At 42.9% G+C, this 19884-nt stretch overlaps 1 protein-coding gene across 2 annotated transcripts in view; it reads left to right on the top strand.

Annotated features, from left to right (window-relative positions):
* Positions 1–18335, top strand: part of GNG2 (G protein subunit gamma 2) — a 113992-nt gene extending 95657 nt beyond the window's left edge. For both annotated transcript variants that reach the window (XM_089665808.1, XM_089665807.1), the window contains exon 4: positions 11043–18335. In XM_089665808.1, the coding sequence (XP_089521934.1) occupies positions 11043–11171 (129 nt within the window). In that variant the 3' untranslated portion in view covers positions 11172–18335. The remainder of the gene's footprint in view (positions 1–11042) is intronic.
* The last annotated feature ends 1549 nt before the right edge of the window (positions 18336–19884 follow it).

The following is a 19884-nucleotide window of genomic DNA, read 5'->3' as shown; positions in this document are numbered from 1 at the left end:
AAGAACCATTCTATTGATGAGGAGGGGGGGGGGCCAGAAGAAGAATGATATAAGGTTGATGAGGGGGTCAGAAGAAGAATGATAGAAGGTTGATGAGGAGGGGAGAAGAAGAAGAATGATATAAGGTTGATAAGGAAGGGGGGGAAGAAGAATGCTATGAGGTTGATGAGGAGGGGGGCAAAAGAAGAATGATAGAAGGTTGATGAGGAGGGGGGCAGCAGAAGAATGATATAAGGTTGATGAGGAGGGGAGAAGAAGAAGAATGATATACGGTTGATGAGGAGGGGAGAAGAGAAGAATTATATAAGGTTGATGAGAAGGGGGGGCAGAAGAAGAATGATATACGGTTGATGAGGGGGGCAAAAGAAGAATGATAGAAGGTTGATGAGGAGGGGGGCAGCAGAAGAATGATATAAAGTTGATGAGAAGGGGAGAAGAAGAAGAATGATATACGGTTGATGAGGAGGGGGGGCAGAAGAAGAATGATATAAGGTTGATGAGGAGGGGAGAAGAAGAATATGTTGATGAGGAGGGAGGCAGACGAAGAAGGAAATAAGGTTGATGAGGAGGGGGCAGAAGAAGAATGACATAATGTTGATGAGGAGGGGGGCAGAAGAAGAATGATATAAGGTTGATGAGGAGGGGGGCAGAAGAATGATATGAGGTTGATGAGGAGGGGGGCAGAAGAAGAATGATATGTTGATGAGGAGGGGGGCAGAATAAGAATGATATGTTGATGAGGAGGGGGCAGAAGAAGAATATGTTGATGAGGAGGGGGCAGAAGAAGAATATGCTGATGAGGAAGGGGGCAGAAGAATGATATAAGGTTGATGAGGAGGAGGAGGGGGGGGCAGAAGAAGAATGATATAAGGTTGATGAGGAGGGGGGCAGAATAAGAATATGCTGATGAGGAAGGGGGCAGAAGAATGATATAAGGTTGATGAGGAGGAGGAGGAGGGGGGGGGCAGAAGAAGAATGATATGAGGTTGATGAGGAGGGGGGCAGAAGAAGAATGATATGAGGTTGATGAGGAGGGGGCAGAAGAAGAATATGAGGTTGATGAGGAGGGGGGCAGAAGAAGAATGATATGAGGTTGATGAGGAGGGGGGCAGAAGAAGAATGATATGAGGTTGTTGAGGAGGGGGGCAGAAGAAGAATGATATGAGGTTGTTGAGGAGGGGGGCAGAAGAAGAATGATATAAGGTTGATGAGGGGGGGGGCAGAAGAAGAATAATATGAGGTTGATGAGGAGGGGGGCAGAAGAAGAATGATGATGAGGAGGGGGCAGAAGAAGAATGATGATGAGGAGGGGGCAGAAGAAGAATGATATGAGGTTGATGAGGAGGGGGGCAGAAGAAGAATGATGTGAGGTTGATGAGGAGGGGGGCAGAAGAAGAATGATATGTTGATGAGGAGGGGGGCAGAAGAAGAATATGCTGATGAGGAGGGGGGTAGAAGAATGATATAAGGTTGATGAGGAGGAGGGGGGGGGGCAGAAGAAGAATGATATAAGGTTGATGAGGAGGAGGGGGGGCAGAAGAAGAATGATATGTTTATGAGGAGGGGAGAAGGATATATCGATCAGTAAGCAGTTTTACAGATGATTGCAGGTAAAATATTGCTTCCCAAGATAAATTTTAATGAAGGGAACACATTTTTTTAATATATTTTTGTATATAGGAGTGCCCCTTCCGGCAGGGAATTCATGGCAATCTCTCCTTTGCTCCCTATAAATCTTGCACTAAGGCTAGGTTCACACCTATGCAGTTTGCGTTTGATCCGTTTCTGCAGTGCTTTGCATTTTTGCACTTGCATTTTTTATGCGGTTTTGATGTTTTTTGCATCTTTATGGGGGGTTTTTTTGCCATTTTGTTGCTGGGCAGATTAAAAATGCAAACGCATCAAAAATGCGTCAAAAACACACTACATGCATTTCTGCAGCACCTTGATTGCAGTCTATTGAACTAAAACGCAACATTTTGAGTTTAAAGCAAGTCCCTGACCCTTTCCAAAAATCGCAGAGATATGAACGTGTCCCATAGGAATCATGTTAAATAGACTGTAGTGAGTTTCTGCAAAATGCAAAACGTGCAGCAAAACGCTAAGGTGTGAACCTAGCCTTAAGCAACCAATAAAACGCTTGCTTACATTGTATAACCTGCAGAAAACCCAATTACTGCAGAAACTGCTCTGTTTTTCCCCTCCTCCTGCCTTTATCCAGGTAAATTTTGCTGAATTTCAGAGGGAAATGTATGGTTTAATTTTTATATGAGCTGTAATTACAGAGGAGTCAGGAGACATGTTTTTCTGATCCTGGATAGAACACTGACTCCACAAGACGAAGACGGCATGTTTTATTTAATTGCTGAAAATGGCGTACATGAAATCGCGCCCTTTCTGAGTCTTCGCCTGTCAGAGTCTGTGAACATCCGCGATGTGCTGAATAATAGATATCCCGCTGTACACAGTGGTGTATTTAGGTTTCGTGCTACCCTAGACAACACGAAAATCGTCTCCCCCCCACAGAGAGACCCTGACACTGACAAACACCCCCCTCCCCCATGATAAGAGCCTGACATTGACCAACAGCAAACCCCCCCCCCAGCCCAGAGAGAACCTTCCACTACCACCACCCCATACACACTGGCAGCCCCCACCCTGGCGAAAGAGAAGACTCTCACCTTCACAGTTCCAGACATCCCTGGGAACAAAAGTCAAGCTCTGCATACACCATCAAGCAGCCCACAGCCTCTCTCAGATCCTACCTGGTCCCCATGCTGCGTGTGTCCTTTCTTCCATCTCTTCTTTCGCTGCCCCCCTGAAAAAATGCTGCCCTAGGCAAATGCCTTGTTTGCCTTGTGGTAATTACGCCCCTGGCTGTACAGGCTTCTAGAACTGTCTAATATGGCCGGACCATGTAACAAGAAATTCTTTTTATTATAGACTGACAATGTTGAAATCTCATGTCGGACTGAATTATTAAAACTAGTACTGAGAGAAATATGATTCTCCTGCTCACCGCTATCAATCAAAGGTTGGCTAATATTTTCTAACCTGCGTTGAGGCAATAAAACATTGGATGGGAGGCCGGGGTGGAGATCTGTCCAATCAGGAAAGTTGGATTTCATTTGTTGGTCAAGGTCTTCGTCAATTACCCCACCTTAAAGAGATCTACAGTTGCAAGAAAAAGTATGTGAACCCCTTGGGATTACGTGGAGTTTTGCATGAATTGGGCATAAAATGTGCTCTGAACGTCATCTAAGTCACAACAATAGAAGAACACAGTCTGCTGAACATAATACTACATAAACATTAGATGTTGCCATGGTTTAATTGCACATAACATGTAAACATTCACAGTGCAGGGAGGAAAAAGTATGTGAGGCCCTAGCTTAATGACTTCTCCCAGAGCTAATTGGAGCCAGGAGTGAGCCTTGACTCCAATCAGTGTGATGATATTGGATGTGTTGCTGACAGCTGTCCTGCCCTTAAAAAACACACACCTGTTTTGGGTTTACTGGTTCAAGAAGCACTGTCTTATGTGAACCAATGCCTCGCAGAAAAGAGCTCTCAGAAGACCTACAATCAAGAATTGTTGACTTGCATGAAGCTGGAAAGGGTTACAAAAGTATCTCCAAAAGCCTTGATGTTCATGTGTCCACGGTAAGACAGAATGTCTACAAATGGAGAAAGTTTAGCACTGTTGCTACTCTCCCTAGGCGTGGTCGTCCTGTAAAAATGACTGCAAGAGCGCAGCGCAGAATGCTGCATGAGGTAAAGAAGAATCCCAGAGTGTCAGCTAAAGACCTACAGAAATCTCTGGCACATGCTAACATTTTTGTTGACACATCTACAATAAGGAAAACATTAAACAAGAATGGAGTACATGGGAGGACACCACGGAGGAAGCCATTGCTGTCCAAAAAGAAGATTGCAGCACGTTTGAAGTTTGCAAAAGAGCACCTGGATGTTCCACAGCACTACTGGCAAAATATACTGTGGACAGATGAAACCAAGATTGAGTTGTTTGGGAAGAACACACAACACTATGTGTGGAGAAAAAAAGGCACAGCACACCAACATCAAAACCTCATCCCCACTGTAAAACATGGTGGAGGGAGCATCATGGTTTGGGGCTGCTTTGCTGCCTCAGGCCCTGGACAGATTGTTGTCATTGATGGGAAAATGAATTCCAGAGTTTATCAAGACATTTTGCAGGAAAACGTACGACCATCTGTCCGCCAACTGAAGCTCCGCAGAGGATGGGTGATGCAACAGGACAATGACCCAAAGCATACAAGTAATTCAACAAAACAATGGCTGCAACAGCACAGAATACACCTTCTGGAGTGGCCCAGTCAGAGTCCTGACCTCAACCCCATTGAAATGCTGTGGCATGACCTTAAGAGAGCGATTCACACCAGACATCCCAAGAATATTGCTACACTGAAACAGCTTTGTGAAGAGGAGTGGTCCAAAATTACTACAGATCGTTGTGCAGGTCTGATCTGCAACTACAGGAAACGTTTGGTTGAGGTTATTGCTGCCAAAGGAGGGTCAACCAGTTATTAAGTCCAAAGGTTCACATACTTTTTCCTCCCTGCACTGTGAATGTTTACATGTTATGTGCAATTACACCATGGCAACGTCTAATGTTTGTGTAGTATTATGTTCAGCAGACTGTGTTCTTCTATTGTTGTGACTTAGATGACGTTCAGAGCACATTTTACGCCCAATTCATGCAAAACTCCACGTAATCCCAAGGGGTTCACATACTTTTTCTTGCAACTGTACAAAATGTAAACTAATAAATGAAAAATATTATTTTATTCTGAACTCAAGAACAGAAATATAAAATATTTAGCCGTTTACCAGTCCTTAGATGTGATGGCTGCATTAGTTTTACAGTATTTCTTCAGGCTTTTTCCTCCTTTATTTTTACCTGTTGAGCCTGGTAAAAATACACTTCCTGTCCTTTGGGTGACAACTGTCACTTTTCAGTCTGTATCTATGTATTAACAACATTGTCACCCAAGGACAGGAAATATATTAGGAGTTGGAGTACAGACTGTCTCTCCTCATCTCCCTAGCATAGGGGAAGGTGTTCTGTAGTCCTTAGAGAACTGGAAACAATGCAACTGATAATACTCAGCAGAGGCAGAACGCAGGACGTTATCAGCTCACTATATATATGGCGGGATCAACTGATATATCATGTAATTTTTTCTAAAAAGGTGACCTTATCCTTTAAATCACAGCTGAAGCAGATGAATTTCAGTCCATCTATGGCCAGTTGTACCTTGTGAGGTAAGATACACTCACCAAAATCTGCCATCCTGGCCCCTTGCCAGTAACGTTTCTGGGTGCATGGAATGGCAAGGGAACAAGCAGATGCTCCAACACTGTGCTGCCTGTGCTGGCCGATCACCTACAATGTCTTTGTGTTGAGCCACTCCTCTTCTGGATAGCAGTGACATAGCTGAGACATCAATCTAAAAAATGTAATTGAATTGTAGGCTTCCCTGACTGCATTTCTGTGCAGCATAACAAGCACATTTAGCCTGGGTTCACACTTGTGCGGTGCTGCATTTCACATGTGATTCGCACAGAAACCGCACCTTATTCAGTACTAGGGTCGTTGGTTCAAATCCCAACCACAGCACCACCAGCCTGGAGTTTGCATGTTCTCCCTGTGCCTGCGTGGGTTTCCGCTGGGTACTCCGGTTTCCTCCCACACTCCAAAGACATACTGGTAGGTTAATTGGATCCTGTCTAGATTGTCCCTAGTATGTGTATGTATGAATGTGAGTTAGGGACCTTAGATTGTACACCCCTTGAGGGTTAGGGACTGATGTGAATGTACAATATATATGTAAAGTGCTGTGTAAATTGATGGCGCTATATAAGTACCTGAAATAAATCACTGAACACATTTAAACAAAGTGCTTTTATTTGTATATTTAACAGACAAAAATGTAGCAAATCAGAGATGTTCATTGCTAGAGTTTACATACCCTATCTGCAACCTCTCCCCAATATAATAACCCCCTCTCCCCCATCCTTCCTCTGCTCCTGCACATAATCTTTTATAGGTATTTCTTGATTATCTCATTCCCCTGCTGTAAAGATTTGTAAAATATTGTTTACCAGGGGCAGACTGACAACTCATGGGGGCCCCGGGCTATAGGGGATCATGGGGCCCCTGTGTCCTTTCCCAAACTAAAAAAAGTCTATGAAAAAGGTACCAGGGGCATCTCATGGGGCCCCCTACTGACCCCGGGCCCTCGGGCACTGCCCGAGTTGGTCAGTCCGCCCCTGCTGACTACTTTATTATCAGCATGGACCAAAAGGTCCACTCTGTGCATAAGGAGGGTTCTGCGGGGGCGGAGATAGGGAGAGGACAGCCAATTGTTACTAAGCAGCATTCACACTGAACCAGGCAGTGAAGACTTGATGCCTGAACTGAAATTAGTAATGGGCATTGATAAGACTGACCATCCAGCGCACAGTGTGCAAGCAGAGGTGACCAGTCCCCTCCAGAGGGAGGATGTGCTGAGATCCTATTCAAAGCTGAGTTTGAATAAAGACTGTTAAAATCCATGCGTCGCTTTAAAAATATTTTCCTATAGGTCTTAGTAATTATAAAAACAATTACAGAAAAAAACAAGAGAAAAGAGGGTGTACTGGCCTAGTGCATTATCCCAAGGAAGTTTATTACAAATGTATAAAAAAAAATCCTGTATGTACTCACAGACCAAAGTTTGAAAACCGCAAAATGGAAAGGATAAGTCCACAGACTCAATGGTGAGTGGGACCCGGATAGATGTACATGCCAGGTGAGCGCCATCCAGGGATACACCTTGGCTTACGCGTTTCAAGGGCAAATCCTCTTCCTCAGAGCCAAAGCTGGACCCTTGGAAGTGAAAATTGGTTGTGATGTATATACTGAAAGGTGTGTTTTCCTTCAAAAAGGAGATCCATGAGGAAAGTACACAGCTGTCAAACTGGTGCCCCTCCAGCTGTTGTCAAACTACAAGTCCCATGAGGCATTGCAAGATTTACAGTTACAAGCGTGACTCTCAAAGGTAGAGGCCCGATGGGACTTGTAGTTTCACAACAGCTGTAGAGCCGCCAGTTTGATACCCCTATAGGTGGACCCAGTTCTGGACCTCGGCTGCTACCTCTTTGATAGTGACAAAGGGAATGCTTATGAGAAGGTACATTTTTGGATATGTACTAAGGAGCGCCTGGTACAAAAGTCCAACTCACTTAATGCAGAAGAATAGCCAAAGCTCGCCTGGTATCAGCATCTGGACAGCAGAGCTCAGAAAGGGGAAAGGAGAAGCAGCAAACGGAGCCAGTCAGCTGTACTGCAAGAAGCATGCTAATAGTAAGACGGAGTAGAATGACAGAGAGATGATCCCATCAGTGTGCTGCTTCTCCTGTCACTGTCCAGTCACAGGCTGTGTAGATCCCAATCCTGGATGGACATAAATACAAATCCTTTGGGAGGATAAAAAGTCTTCTTTATGTGTATTTCATCTCTGTATTTATCCCATTGCCTGGAATTCAGCTTAAAATGTATTTTGTAGCTGAACGACAAGTGACCTACTGGAGCCAGGTCTCCATCTTTCCTGCCAGCAGACTCCTATAGACATTGATTGGCAGGATAACACATTAATACTGAAAATTCATGTTGTCAGGCACGGTGACACGTTGGTCCATCCTGTCTTGGCAATTTCATCCCTTGTTTCCAGACAAACGCTCATACACTGGCCTACACTTCAGTTAACCATACCACCGGACTTTAAAGTACGCCTGTGCAAGAATAATTAAAAAACTGCTCCGGGAGTTGTATAGCGAGCACCAGGATGCGTCTGTAGGCTCCTTACCGGAGTGCAGCCCCATTTACTTCTATAGGGTGCATCGGTGGGCAGGATCACCTGCTGAATGTGAAATGCCCTACTTTTTGTTTTTGCTGTTCCCAAAATCACAGAATCTTAGCCAGGACACTATTAATGGAGCTGTCCAGCAGTCATTGCTTTTGACAGGTAGCTGACGTGCGATAAATGCCTCCCAACCACCTGGATGTACCGCAATGGCATGCGCATATAAAAGGGGCCTAAAACTTTGGACTTCCACCTTCCCTCATTTCTAGTGGTCACCAGGACAAATGGAAAGGATGAATATATCTAGAGAGGACACAGGCAGCAATAAAACTTGACAGAGCTCCTAACCCTTCCCTACTCTATCCAAAATGGGGCTGTACATTCACATTAAACGGTATTTATTATTTATTTCAGGAACTTATATAGCACCATCAATTTACACAGCGCTTTACATATATATTGTACATTCACATCAGTCCCTAACCCTCAAGGGGCGTACAATCTAAGGTCCCTAACTCACATTCATACATACACATACTAGGGACAATTTAGACAGGATCCAATTAGCCTACCTGCATGTCCTTGGAGTGTGGGAGGAAACCGGAGTACCCAGAGGAAACCCATGCAGGCACAGGGAGAACATGCAAACTCCAGGCAGGTGGTGCCGTGGCTGTGATTCGAACCGGCGACCCGAGTACTGCCAGGTGGACGTGCTAACTATTTAGCCACTGTGCTGCCCAAATGTTCCTTTCGCATCAACTTTTCACAACCAGGGCTCGTCTTGATGTTTCTAGGGGTTCTTTGAGCATTGGTGAATTGAGCTCCCGTCTACACTGACCAAAAACACAAGAGGGCACCTCTACTTTGCCCATGATTGTTGGGGAACAATACAGTTTTCATTGTCTGAATTGTCTATTATTATACTTCATTTAATTTCAAGATTGTTACTAAAAATGTTTGTTCAGAGCACAGGGGATGTAAAAAAAAATTTTTCCTTGTATAATATGCTATACTGTGTGATATACTGTATATAAAATGTTCTACAGTTACTGTATGTGATCACCAAAATATTATGTGAATTGTATGTAAAATTATTTTCCCCTAGATCTGATAAACCCAAAAGCAAACATTTTATTATAGTGCAGCTTACCAATTCTTAGATGTGATGGCTGCATTAGTTTTCTCTTCTAGACTTTCTTTCGTCTATGTTCATTTGGTGATCCAGCCAGTAAGTCTGTTGTTTTTCAAAAGAACAAGCTCTCTTCCAAATGTAGACTTTTACAGGGATGAGATAAGCCATTTACAACTGAGGGGTAGTTGCGTAGTTACAGTTGCAAGAAAAAGTATGTGAACCCTTGGGATTACGTGGAGTTTTGCATAAATTGGGCATAAAATGTGCTCTGAACGTCATCTAAGTCACAAAAATAGAAGAACACAGTCTGCTGAACATAATACTACACAAACATTAGATGTTGCCATGGTTTAATTGCACATAACATGTAAACATTCACAGTGCAGGGAGGAAAAATTATGTGAACCTTTGGACTTAATAACTGGTTGACCCCCCTTTGGCAGCAATAACCTCAACCAAATGTTTCCTGTAGTTGCAGATCAGACCTGCACAACGATCTGGAGTCATTTTGGACCACTCCTCTTCACAAAACTGTTTCAGTGTAGCAATATTCTTGGGATGTCTGGTGTGAATCGCTCTCTTAAGGTCATGCCACAGCATTTCAATCGGGTTGAGGTCAGGACTCTGACTGGGCCACTCCAGAAGGCGTATTCTGTGCTGTTGCAGCCATTGTTTTGTTGAATTACTTGTATGCTTTGGGTCATTGTCCTGTTGCATCCCCCATCCTCTGCGGAGCTTCAGTTGGCGGACAGATGGTCGTACGTTTTCCTGCAAAATGTCTTGATAAACTCTGGAATTCATTTTCCCATTAATGACAACAATCCATCCAGGCCCTGAGGCAGCAAAGCAGCCCCAAACCATGATGCTCCCTCCGCCATGTTTTACAGTGGGGATGAGGTTTGATGTTGGTGTGCTGTGCCTTTTTTTCTCCACACATAGTGTTGTGTGTTCTTCCCAAACAACTCAATCTTGGTTTCATCTGTCCACAGTATATTTTGCCAGTAGTGCTGTGGAACATCCAGGTGCTCTTTTGCAAACTTCAAACGTGCTGCAATATTCTTATTGGACAGCAATGGCTTCCTCCGTGGTGTCCTCCCATGTACTCCATTCTTGTTTAATGTTTTCCTTATTGTAGATGTGTCAACAAAAATGTTAGCATGTGCCAGAGATTTCTGTAGGTCTTTAGCTGACACTCTGGGATTCTTCTTTACCTCATGCAGCATTCTGCGCTGTGCTCTTGCAGTCATTTTTACAGGACGACCACGCCTAGGGAGAGTAGCAACAGTGCTAAACTTTCTCCATTTGTAGACAGTCTGTCTTACCGTGGACACATGAACATCAAGGCTTTTGGGGATACTTTTGTAACCCTTTCCAGCTTCATGCAAGTCAACAATTCTTGATCGTAGGTCTTCTGAGAGCTCTTTTCTGCGAGGCATGGTTCACATCAGACAGTGCTTCTTGAAACCAGTAAACCCAAAACAGGTGTGTGTTTTTTAAGGGCAGGACAGCTGTCAGCAACACATCCAATATCATCACACTGATTGGAGTCAAGGTTGGCTCACTCCTGGCTCCAATTAGCTCTGGGAGAAGTCATTAAGCTAGGGCCTCACATACTTTTTCCTCCCTGCACTGTGAATGTTTACATGTTATGTGCAATTAAACCATGGCAACATCTAATGTTTGTGTAGTATTATGTTCAGCAGACTGTGTTCTTCTATTGTTGTGACTTAGATGACGTTCAGAGCACATTTTATGCCCAATTCATGCAAAACTCCATGTAATCCCAAGGGGTTCACATACTTTTTCTTGCAACTGTACATAGTTAGTCTGGCTGAAAAAAGACAAAAGTCCATCCAGTTCAATCATAGAAAAAAAAAGTTATAATCCTATACCCACAGTTGATCCAGAGGAAGGCAAAAGGCAGGATTTTTTTTTTTTTTTTGGGGGGGGGGGGGGGGAATGTTGGCATGCGTGTTCTTCCACTTTACAAAATATCCTTAAAATATTGTTTGGTTTTCAAGGTATCGAAGGCAGCAGCAGACTTGATGGCCTACTGTGAAGCCCATGCCAAGGAGGACCCATTACTGACCCCAGTGCCTGCTTCAGAAAACCCTTTTAGAGAGAAGAAGTTTTTCTGTGCCATCCTGTGAAGCGGGAGCGTCGCCTTTGCACCACCAGGCTTCCCAAATGCCGATTTTAGAATTTTTAACACCAAGGACTCCTTTTACAGTCTGCAGAAAAACAGCAACCGCATAACAACAAATAATAGCTGGAAACTCGGATGCCTGTGTGCCCATACACGGCACCCATTTGGAATAAGACAAAGATCTTGCGACAAAACTTGCTGTCTTTTCCAGGTCGTAGAAAAAAAAAATGTAAAGTATAAAGCTTTCTGACACTTAAGTTAAGATCCTGTTTCTTTTAGGTTCGTTTTTATTATTATAATTATTTTTTACCATATTGTTTTGTTTCTGATATTCTCTTAATATAAAATTGTTGAGGTTTTGTCATTACTAGCAGCAGGAAAAAAAAAAACACATTTTACAACGGTGTTTATATGTCATATTTTGATATTGTGCATTGTTAGAGTAGCACAACGATTCACGATTGGGATGGTTTAAACAAATTCATTTTTCACAGCACGTTCTTCGGGACTTTGCAGGGTGCCACCTTTCACTATAATGATATTGCTATTTTGTGTTCATAAAGTGGGGGGGAGGGGATCTGACCACAATTTTTAATATTTTTGATGTAGTTTTTGATTCTGCAAAAAAAAAAAAAAAAAAATTTGTCTAGTGCCATCATTTTTTTAATATCAATTTCTAGAAACTTTACAAGGCATTCTGCGTGGAAGCAAAACTATACACTTTCCATATCGCATAATAAGCTGCAAGTAACTTACCATTTGAAAAGATCTTGTGATTTTGTAGTAGATAGAACGGTGCAAAGGAAGACGGAAGGAAGTAATGGACGCTATGTTAGATTTTTTTTTTAGAATTTTTGAGTGTTCAGCTAAGCCTTTCTAAACCAAGCATCATCCTGGAGTTGTTTAAACGGCACCCATTTTCATATGAATGCACCATGGCAGTTCTAGGGTAGTACTGTCCAAATTAGACCTCAAAGGCCAGGATCCTTCCACCGGTTTCATTTTTTTTAAATCTGGGTTCCAGCAGGGCCAGTTCTAGCCTATCTGATCTAGGGGTGCAGTAAAGAAGAGTCAGGGTAGAATGCCAACACTGTGTTTAGAGTCACTGACAGTCTGTCACACAGTGTCACTGCCTGGGAACACTCGTATGTAATACGCTGTCATTAGATTAGGGTTATTGAACAGAATGTGTGCCTCTTTATATTAGGAGTCCTTATCTGAGTCCTCCTTTACATCATGAGTCCTCATCAGAGTGCCCCCTTACATCAGGGTTCCCATCAGAGTGCCTTCTTTCATCAAGGTCTCAATCAGAGTGCTCCTTTACATCAGGTGTCCCCATCAGAGTGCCCCCTTACATCCATCCGGGTCCCCATCTAGAGTGCCCCCTTGCATCCATCCAGGTCCACATCAGAGTGCCCCCTTGCATCCCTCCGGGTCCCCATCAGAGTGCCCCCTTGCATCCATCCGGGTCCACATCAGAGTGCCCCCTTGCATCCATCCGGGTCCCCATCAGAGTGCCCCCTTGCATCCATCCGGGTCCCCATCAGAGTGCCCCCTTGCATCCATCCGGGTCCCCATCAGAGTGCCCCCTTGCATCCATCCGGGTCCCCATCAGCGTGCCCCCTTGCATCAGGGTCCCCATCAGAGTGCCCCCTTGCATCAGGGTCCCCATCAGAGTGCCCCCTTGCATCAGGGTCCCCATCAGAGTGCCCCCTTAAATCAAGGTCCCCATCAGAGTGCCTCCTTTAATTAGGGTCTCAGAGTGCTCCTTTACATCAGGTGTCCCCATCAGAGTCCCCCTTTACATCAGGAGTCCTCATCAGGGTCCCCATCAGAGTGCCCCCTTGCATCCGGGTCCCCATCAGAGTGCCCTCTTACATCAGGGTCCCCATCAGAGTGCTCCCTTACATCAACTGTCTCCACTGAAATGCCCCTTAAATCCAATATCCCATCAGAGTGCCCCTTTATGTCAGGTGTCCCCATCAATGCCCCTCTTTCAGTAACTGTTCCAATTAAAATGCCCCCTTACATATCAGTTACCCCATCAGAGTTCCCCCCTTACATCAGGTGTCCAAATCAGAGTGCCCCTTTACATCACATATGCCCAATCACTATAATCCTTTACATGGATTTTCACAATTCCCAAAAATTTTATTTACTGCATCTGTGATTAGCTCATTGATTTTCCTAGAAGTCAGCACTAAGATACAAGTCTGGTTTTACTCACCACCTGTGATAGAAATGTACGTTTTGGTGATATAGTCCCCGAGGGTCAATCACTTCTAAAGGGATGCAGACACTGCAACTTTCCTCTTAGAACACAAAGTGCACCAGCTAATTAATAATGAACCAAACCCTCGTATTCAGAATGAGTATGAGATCAATCTGGTGAAAGAAAGTGCTATTTCTTCACAGTAACAAAAGGTAGGACTCTCCTACAAGGTTTGTTATAATATCTGCAGTGTACATTGAACACCAAGAGGGGACTGTTTTTTTTTTTCCCTCAACAAAAGTGGAGTTACTTTTATTATTTAATTATTTTATTATTAATTATTAGCTCAACAATAACCACAATTTTTAGTTCTAATATTTGTCAGTGCTAAAACCTAGGATTGTACGTTGTTCTTACAGACCAGAGGTGGGCAGCCCTGTGATAGGCAGAGAGCGAGGTACAATTTGCACTGTTCCTGGGTGAAGCTGTGCCTGTTATACCCAACCTACAGCTCATTGTATTTATTTATTTTATTTATTTCAGGTACTTATATAGCGCTGTCAATTTACACAGCGCTTTACATATATATTGTACAGGGGCAGACTGACCATTCGAGCACTTGGGCACTGCCTGAGGGCCTGGGGTCAGTAGGGGGCCCCATGAAATGCCCCTGGTACCTTTTTTATAGGCTTTTCTTTTTTTTGAGTGTGGGCGAGGACACAGGGGCCCCATGATCCCCTATTGCCCGGGGGCCCCATGAGTTGTCAGTCCGCCCCTGATATTGTACACTCACATCAGTCCCTAAACCTCAAGGGGCATACAATCTAAGGTCCCTAACTCACATTCATACATACTGTACACATACTAGGGGCAATTTAGACAGGAGCCAATTAACCTACCAGCATGTCTTTGGAGTGTGGAAGGAAACTGGAGTACCCGGAGGAAACCCACGCAGGTACAGGGAGAACATGCAAACTCCAGGCAGGTGGTGCCATGGTTGGGATTGGAACCAACGACCCTAGTACTGCTAGGTGGAAGTGCTAACCATTTAGCCACTGTGCTGCCCTAGTCCTAGTCCCAGTCCTAGTCATCACCCTCCTAGTCCTGCCATGGAAAGATGCCGTTAGGGTGGATGCAGAATTTTAAGCCTTAATGTTCAGATTTCAAAGACCTTTGATGGCATTGTGAAGTACCCTTTGTACCTCCCTTAGCATTCATTATACCTACGACAAAGTCAGGTCCATTTCAAACAGCTGCCAAGATGCTGAAACCGCCTTAGCCATTGAGGCTCTCCTACACTGCGTTACCAGCCGTATACAGGTGTACCTTGTGCGACGACGGCCCAGAACCTAAGCCAGGGACTTGACCTGCCTGCTATCCAGAACATGGTGCCATTACGGGTTTATTTATTCTTATGTTAGTGTTTTGACATTTTAAATGGGGTTATTTAGATTTGATGCGATTTCCAATAAACGCAGTGGGGTTGATTTACTAAAACTGGAGAGTGCAAAATCTGGTGCAGCTGTGCATGGTAGCCAATCAGCTCCTTATGCAGGCCATACATGGGTTGAATTCTGAATGAATTTTCTTTAGAAAATCAGAAATTGTGTGCGCTTTGGTGCCACCATTGATTTTGAAATTCGACCAACCAAGCCTTCGATTTCACCTCATGTTACTAAAGAAAATAATTTTCGTGGCTGGGAATCTTCTTTCCAGGTCACAGCTCATGCTCATTTCTTTGTCACTTAGCCCTCATGCACACTTGATGGTTTTACAGCAGCATTTTTGGCGTTTGACTTTTTTTTTCTACAGTCAATAATGGGGGCGGACTGACCATTCGAGCACTCTGGCACTGCCCGAGGGCCCTGGATCAGTAGGGGGCCCCATGAAATGCTCTTGGTACCTTTTTTATAGGCTTTTTTGGGTGTGCTTTGAGTGTCAGCAAGGACACAGGGGCCCCATGATCCCCTATTGCCCGAGGGCCCCATGAGCTGTCAGTCCGCCCCTGGTCAATAAACTCCCCAGCATGTTATCCTATGTGTCCATGCACACATAGACTGTAATAAACATTTTTTGGCTGGAAAAAAAAACAAAAATAGTGGGTTTCTAGAGTTTTTCAGCTGTAAAAATGCTCTAACACTCTAACACAAAAAACGCGGTAAAACGCTGCAAACCGCTGTTTTTGGACTTTTTTTTTTTACCAAAAATAATTTTTTTTTTTTTTGCTAAAAAAAGAAAACGTGGGGAAATGCCACTTTCCCAATGATCACTAATAAACTAACCATAGCAGGGGTTCCCCAAGACCTAAATATTATTGCATGGGTTCCTTTGGCGTAAAAAGGTTGAGAAAGGCTGTGCCAAGGAATTGTTTGTTAAAATATATGACATTTGTTTTCAAAGTTTACAATGAATAAAAAACATAAATCATATCCCAATATAAAGATCCAAGTGGCCAGAGAGACGGGTAGTGTAGGAATAGGCAGGGGCGGACTGACAACTCATGGGGCCCCCGGGCAATAGGGGATCATGGGGCCCCTGTGTCCTTGCCCAAACTTAAAAAAAGCCTATGAAAAAGGTACCAGGGGCATCTCATGGGGCCCCCTACTGACCCTGGGCCCTCGGGCAGTGCCCCAGTTTCCAAATGGTCAGTCCGCCCCTGGGAATAGGTCTACATGAACTTCAATGTAACGAAAACCATATAGACAAAATATTACATTTTTGTTTCTAGAATTCGATGCATTTTAATGAAATGTTTTAAGAGCATGAAGGCCTACACATTTCATGTATTTTTTTTTTTTTTTCTTTCTTTTTTTTTTTTATTTGCTGCTTACATTTTTTTATGTTTTTGGATGCTTTTCCTTAGCCATGCAGTCACATAGGGGTCTTTTTAAAAGCAAAATGTGACAAGCATTCTCACAGCTGCAGCTAAAAAAAAAAATCACCATTCATGTCTCTGCTGAGAAACCACACCCCCTGTTGTTTTCCATCCTGGGGATCCTATGACTAAGGCTGGCCATACATTTATTTATTTATTTCAGGTACTTATATAGGGCTGTCAATTTACAGCGCTTTATATATATATATTGTACATTCACATCAGTCCCTAACCCTCAAGGGGTGTACAATCTAAGGTCCCTAACTCACATCCATACATACACATACTAGGACCAATTTAGACAGGAGCCAATTAACCTACCAGCATGTCTTTGTAGTGTGGGAGGAAACCGGAGTACCCGGAGGAAACCCATGCTAGCACAGGGAGAACATGCAAACTCCATGCAGGAGGTGCCATGGTCAGGAATTGAACCCATGACCCATTTACTGCAAGGCACACGTGCTAACCACTAAGCCACTGTGCCGCCCAGGGGTGGACTGACCATTTGGAAACTCGGGCACTGCCCGAGGGTCCGGGGTCAGTAGGGGGCCCCATGAGATGCCCCTGGTACCTTTTTCATAGGCTTTTTTTAGTTTGGGCAAGGACACGGGGGCCCCATGATCCCCTATTGCCCGGGGGCCCCATGAGTTGTCAGTCCGCCCTGGTGCGGACCTAAGAATAATCGACTGATTTTCAATCTGTTAGTGGGGCAATGGCACCGTCCGATTTTCGTGGTTTCTCCCCATTTTCTTTGGGCATGTTGGAAAATTCGTGAAAAACGACTGATTTTCAAAACCATTGGTGGCACCATCGGATTACAGGACGAATGACATTTTTGAATTTGACCCATGTATGGCCTGCTTAAGCCCTGGTGGGTGGGGCAAAATGTGTCGGGGGGGGGGGGGGGGACATGGTTTCTTGGTGGAGACGTGTAGGCGGAATCCTTATTCACGTTTGGCCAGGAGAGTGGTGTTTCTTTTTTCTTTTACTCCACACATTGCTCTGGATGGGCACTCCATGTAAATCACAGGAGCAGAGTATCCTGCTTTAAGGCCTTTCCAAGTTTATTCTGCAAAAAAAAAATCACCATATTTTGCATTATATGATTATTTCCTATGATAAGAAGCACCATTAGCCATATGGCGTTTTAAAAAAACAACAAAAAAAAAAACAGAACATACTCTGCTATGTCCATTAGATGGCGGTGATGATCATAGGAAATAATTAGATAAAATACAAAGATTTTTTTTTTCCATTACAGCTGTGCACATATTTTTCACAGTCGCAAAGCAGGTACAAAAAAAAAAATAGATCCCAGTGTCTGCAACTGCCGTGTGCATTTCTAATAGAACCGAGGCCAACGTTTTGTAATTTTAGCTCAGGGTAACTTGTAAATCTCCTTAAGACGGTACCTTCATGACCTCCTGTAGAGACTTCAGCTACAGCAGCCCATACTCTGTGTGCGGTTTTTGCCTTAGTGCGGTTCATGGGCCGTCTCGGAAGCTTTTGACATTTCTTTTTATCAAAACCTGATCAAGCATTCATTTCACACATTGCAATGTACAGGGTACTGATTGCCTTCCCCGAGGTTTGTCTACTCACACAATGGTCACCGGCACTGATGTACTGTCCCCTCGGTTGTCATTGAAGCCTCTTTTGGGCACCACAGGGTAACAGAGTAGTCCTTCTGGTACCCCGCTCTGCTTGCCTCCATCATTAAACCCATTTTCATCATCGTCTCTTACAAGTTTCAGAGTCATTTTATTATACCGTACTATTCTGGTGAATCTGATTTCCTATGTTTTGGTAGAAATGTTCAAATCTGACTTGAATATATTACCCCGGACAAGGGTGTATACGCTCATATGACAGCTAAAAGACAAACCGTGCTGCACAAGAGTAAGGGGAAAAGTGAGCATGTTTGAAGCAAGAGAAGACAGCCATGTGGTTTGCAGATCACTACTGTGTCAAAAAAAAAAAAAAATTAAAAAATCCTAGCTGATATTGAACATTTTTGCAGTTGGAAAGTGTGAAACTTTTATTAGGGATGTTAAAAAATTAAAGGAAAAATATGAAAAAAATGTGTTTTTGCAGCATTATTCATACAAAAGTGATGTTCTGTGTTTACACTTTCTGTGTCAAAAACTTCTTCCACATTTTTCTTTTTAAATACCTAATATTTTTTTTTTCTCATTTTATGGCCACCTACAGATTTTAGACATGCGCTACAATTATTTCCTAATGGGAAAAAAATGTCATTAACTGTTGCACACTGATCAGTTTTTCAGTCAAAAAAACTGCACTGAAAACTCACCTCCCCATTAAAATTAATGGAAAATGCATAAAAAAAACTCTCCCGCTGTTAAATTTTTTTTGGTACTTTTTTTTAATCAATTTTATTGCTGCTTACAGATTTTAGACGTACTACAATGATTTCCTAACGAGAAAAAAATTTAATGAACTGTTGCACACTGATCAGTTTTTCAGTCGTAAAAATTAGAAGAAAAATGCATGAAAATGTCATCCCTTTAAATCCTATGGAACTCTTCACACCAGTCAGTTGCCTTTCAGTTGCTTTTTTAAAAGTCCCGCTTGCTGCATTTTTAGTGGAAATGGAAAAAGCATTAAAAAATACACCCGCAGTTAAATTTTTTTGGTACTTTTTTTTTTTAATCACATTTTATTGCCATCTACAGGCTTTAGACATGTACTACAATTATTTCCTATTGGGGAAAAGATGTCATTAACTGTTTCACACTGATCAGTTTTTCAGTCGAAAAATGCATGAAAATGTCATCCGTTTAAATCCTGTGGAACGTTTCACACCAGTCAGCTTCTTTTCAGTTGCTTTTTTAAAAGTCCCACTTGCTGAATTTTTAGTGCGTGTTTAGTGCATGTGAAAAAACTGCACTGAAAACGCACCTCTCAGTTGAAATGAATGGAAAACACATAAAAAATACACCCGCAGTTACATTTTTTTTTGGTATGTTGTTTTTAATCACATTTTATTGTTACCTACAGATTTTAGACATGTACTACAATTATTTCTTAATGGGAAAAAAAATGTCATTTACGGTTTCACACTGATCAGTTTTTCAGTCGAAAAAATCCGAAGAAAAATGCATGAAAATGTCATTCCTTTAAATCCTATGGAACGTTTCACACCAGTCAGTTTCTTTTCAGTTGCTTTTCTAAAAGTTCCACTTGATGCTTTTTTAGTGTGTGTTTAGTGCATGTGAAAAAAATGCACTGAAAACACACCTCCCCATTGAAATGAATGGACAATGCATAAAAAAAATACACCCACATTTACGTTTTTTTTTTTTTTTTGGTACTTTTTTTGAGTTGCATGTCCAGATTTTACAGGTGCACCCATAAAAAAGGCACTGGAAATTCATCAAAAAAGTGGCGTAAATGCATTTTTGCGATGGAGGAGTGTGAAAACAGCCTAAAAAAACTGAAAATGAGTGGAGAACGCTGCAGAAATGCATAAAAAAAAAGCACAGCATTTGTTTGTTAGCCTTTTTTGATCCACGTTCTTTTTTCACAGGTGCATGGAACCAGAAAACATGCTGGAAACACATTAAATATGCATATGTGTTTTTACAGCGTTTTTGCGATGGAGCAGTG

Source organism: Staurois parvus, unplaced genomic scaffold, assembly GCF_062004578.1.
Source record: "Staurois parvus isolate SC_StPar_1 unplaced genomic scaffold, SC_StPar_1.0 ptg002360l, whole genome shotgun sequence".
Classification (NCBI taxonomy): Eukaryota; Metazoa; Chordata; class Amphibia; order Anura; family Ranidae; genus Staurois; species Staurois parvus.
This window is presented reverse-complemented; position numbering and strand designations above follow the sequence as displayed.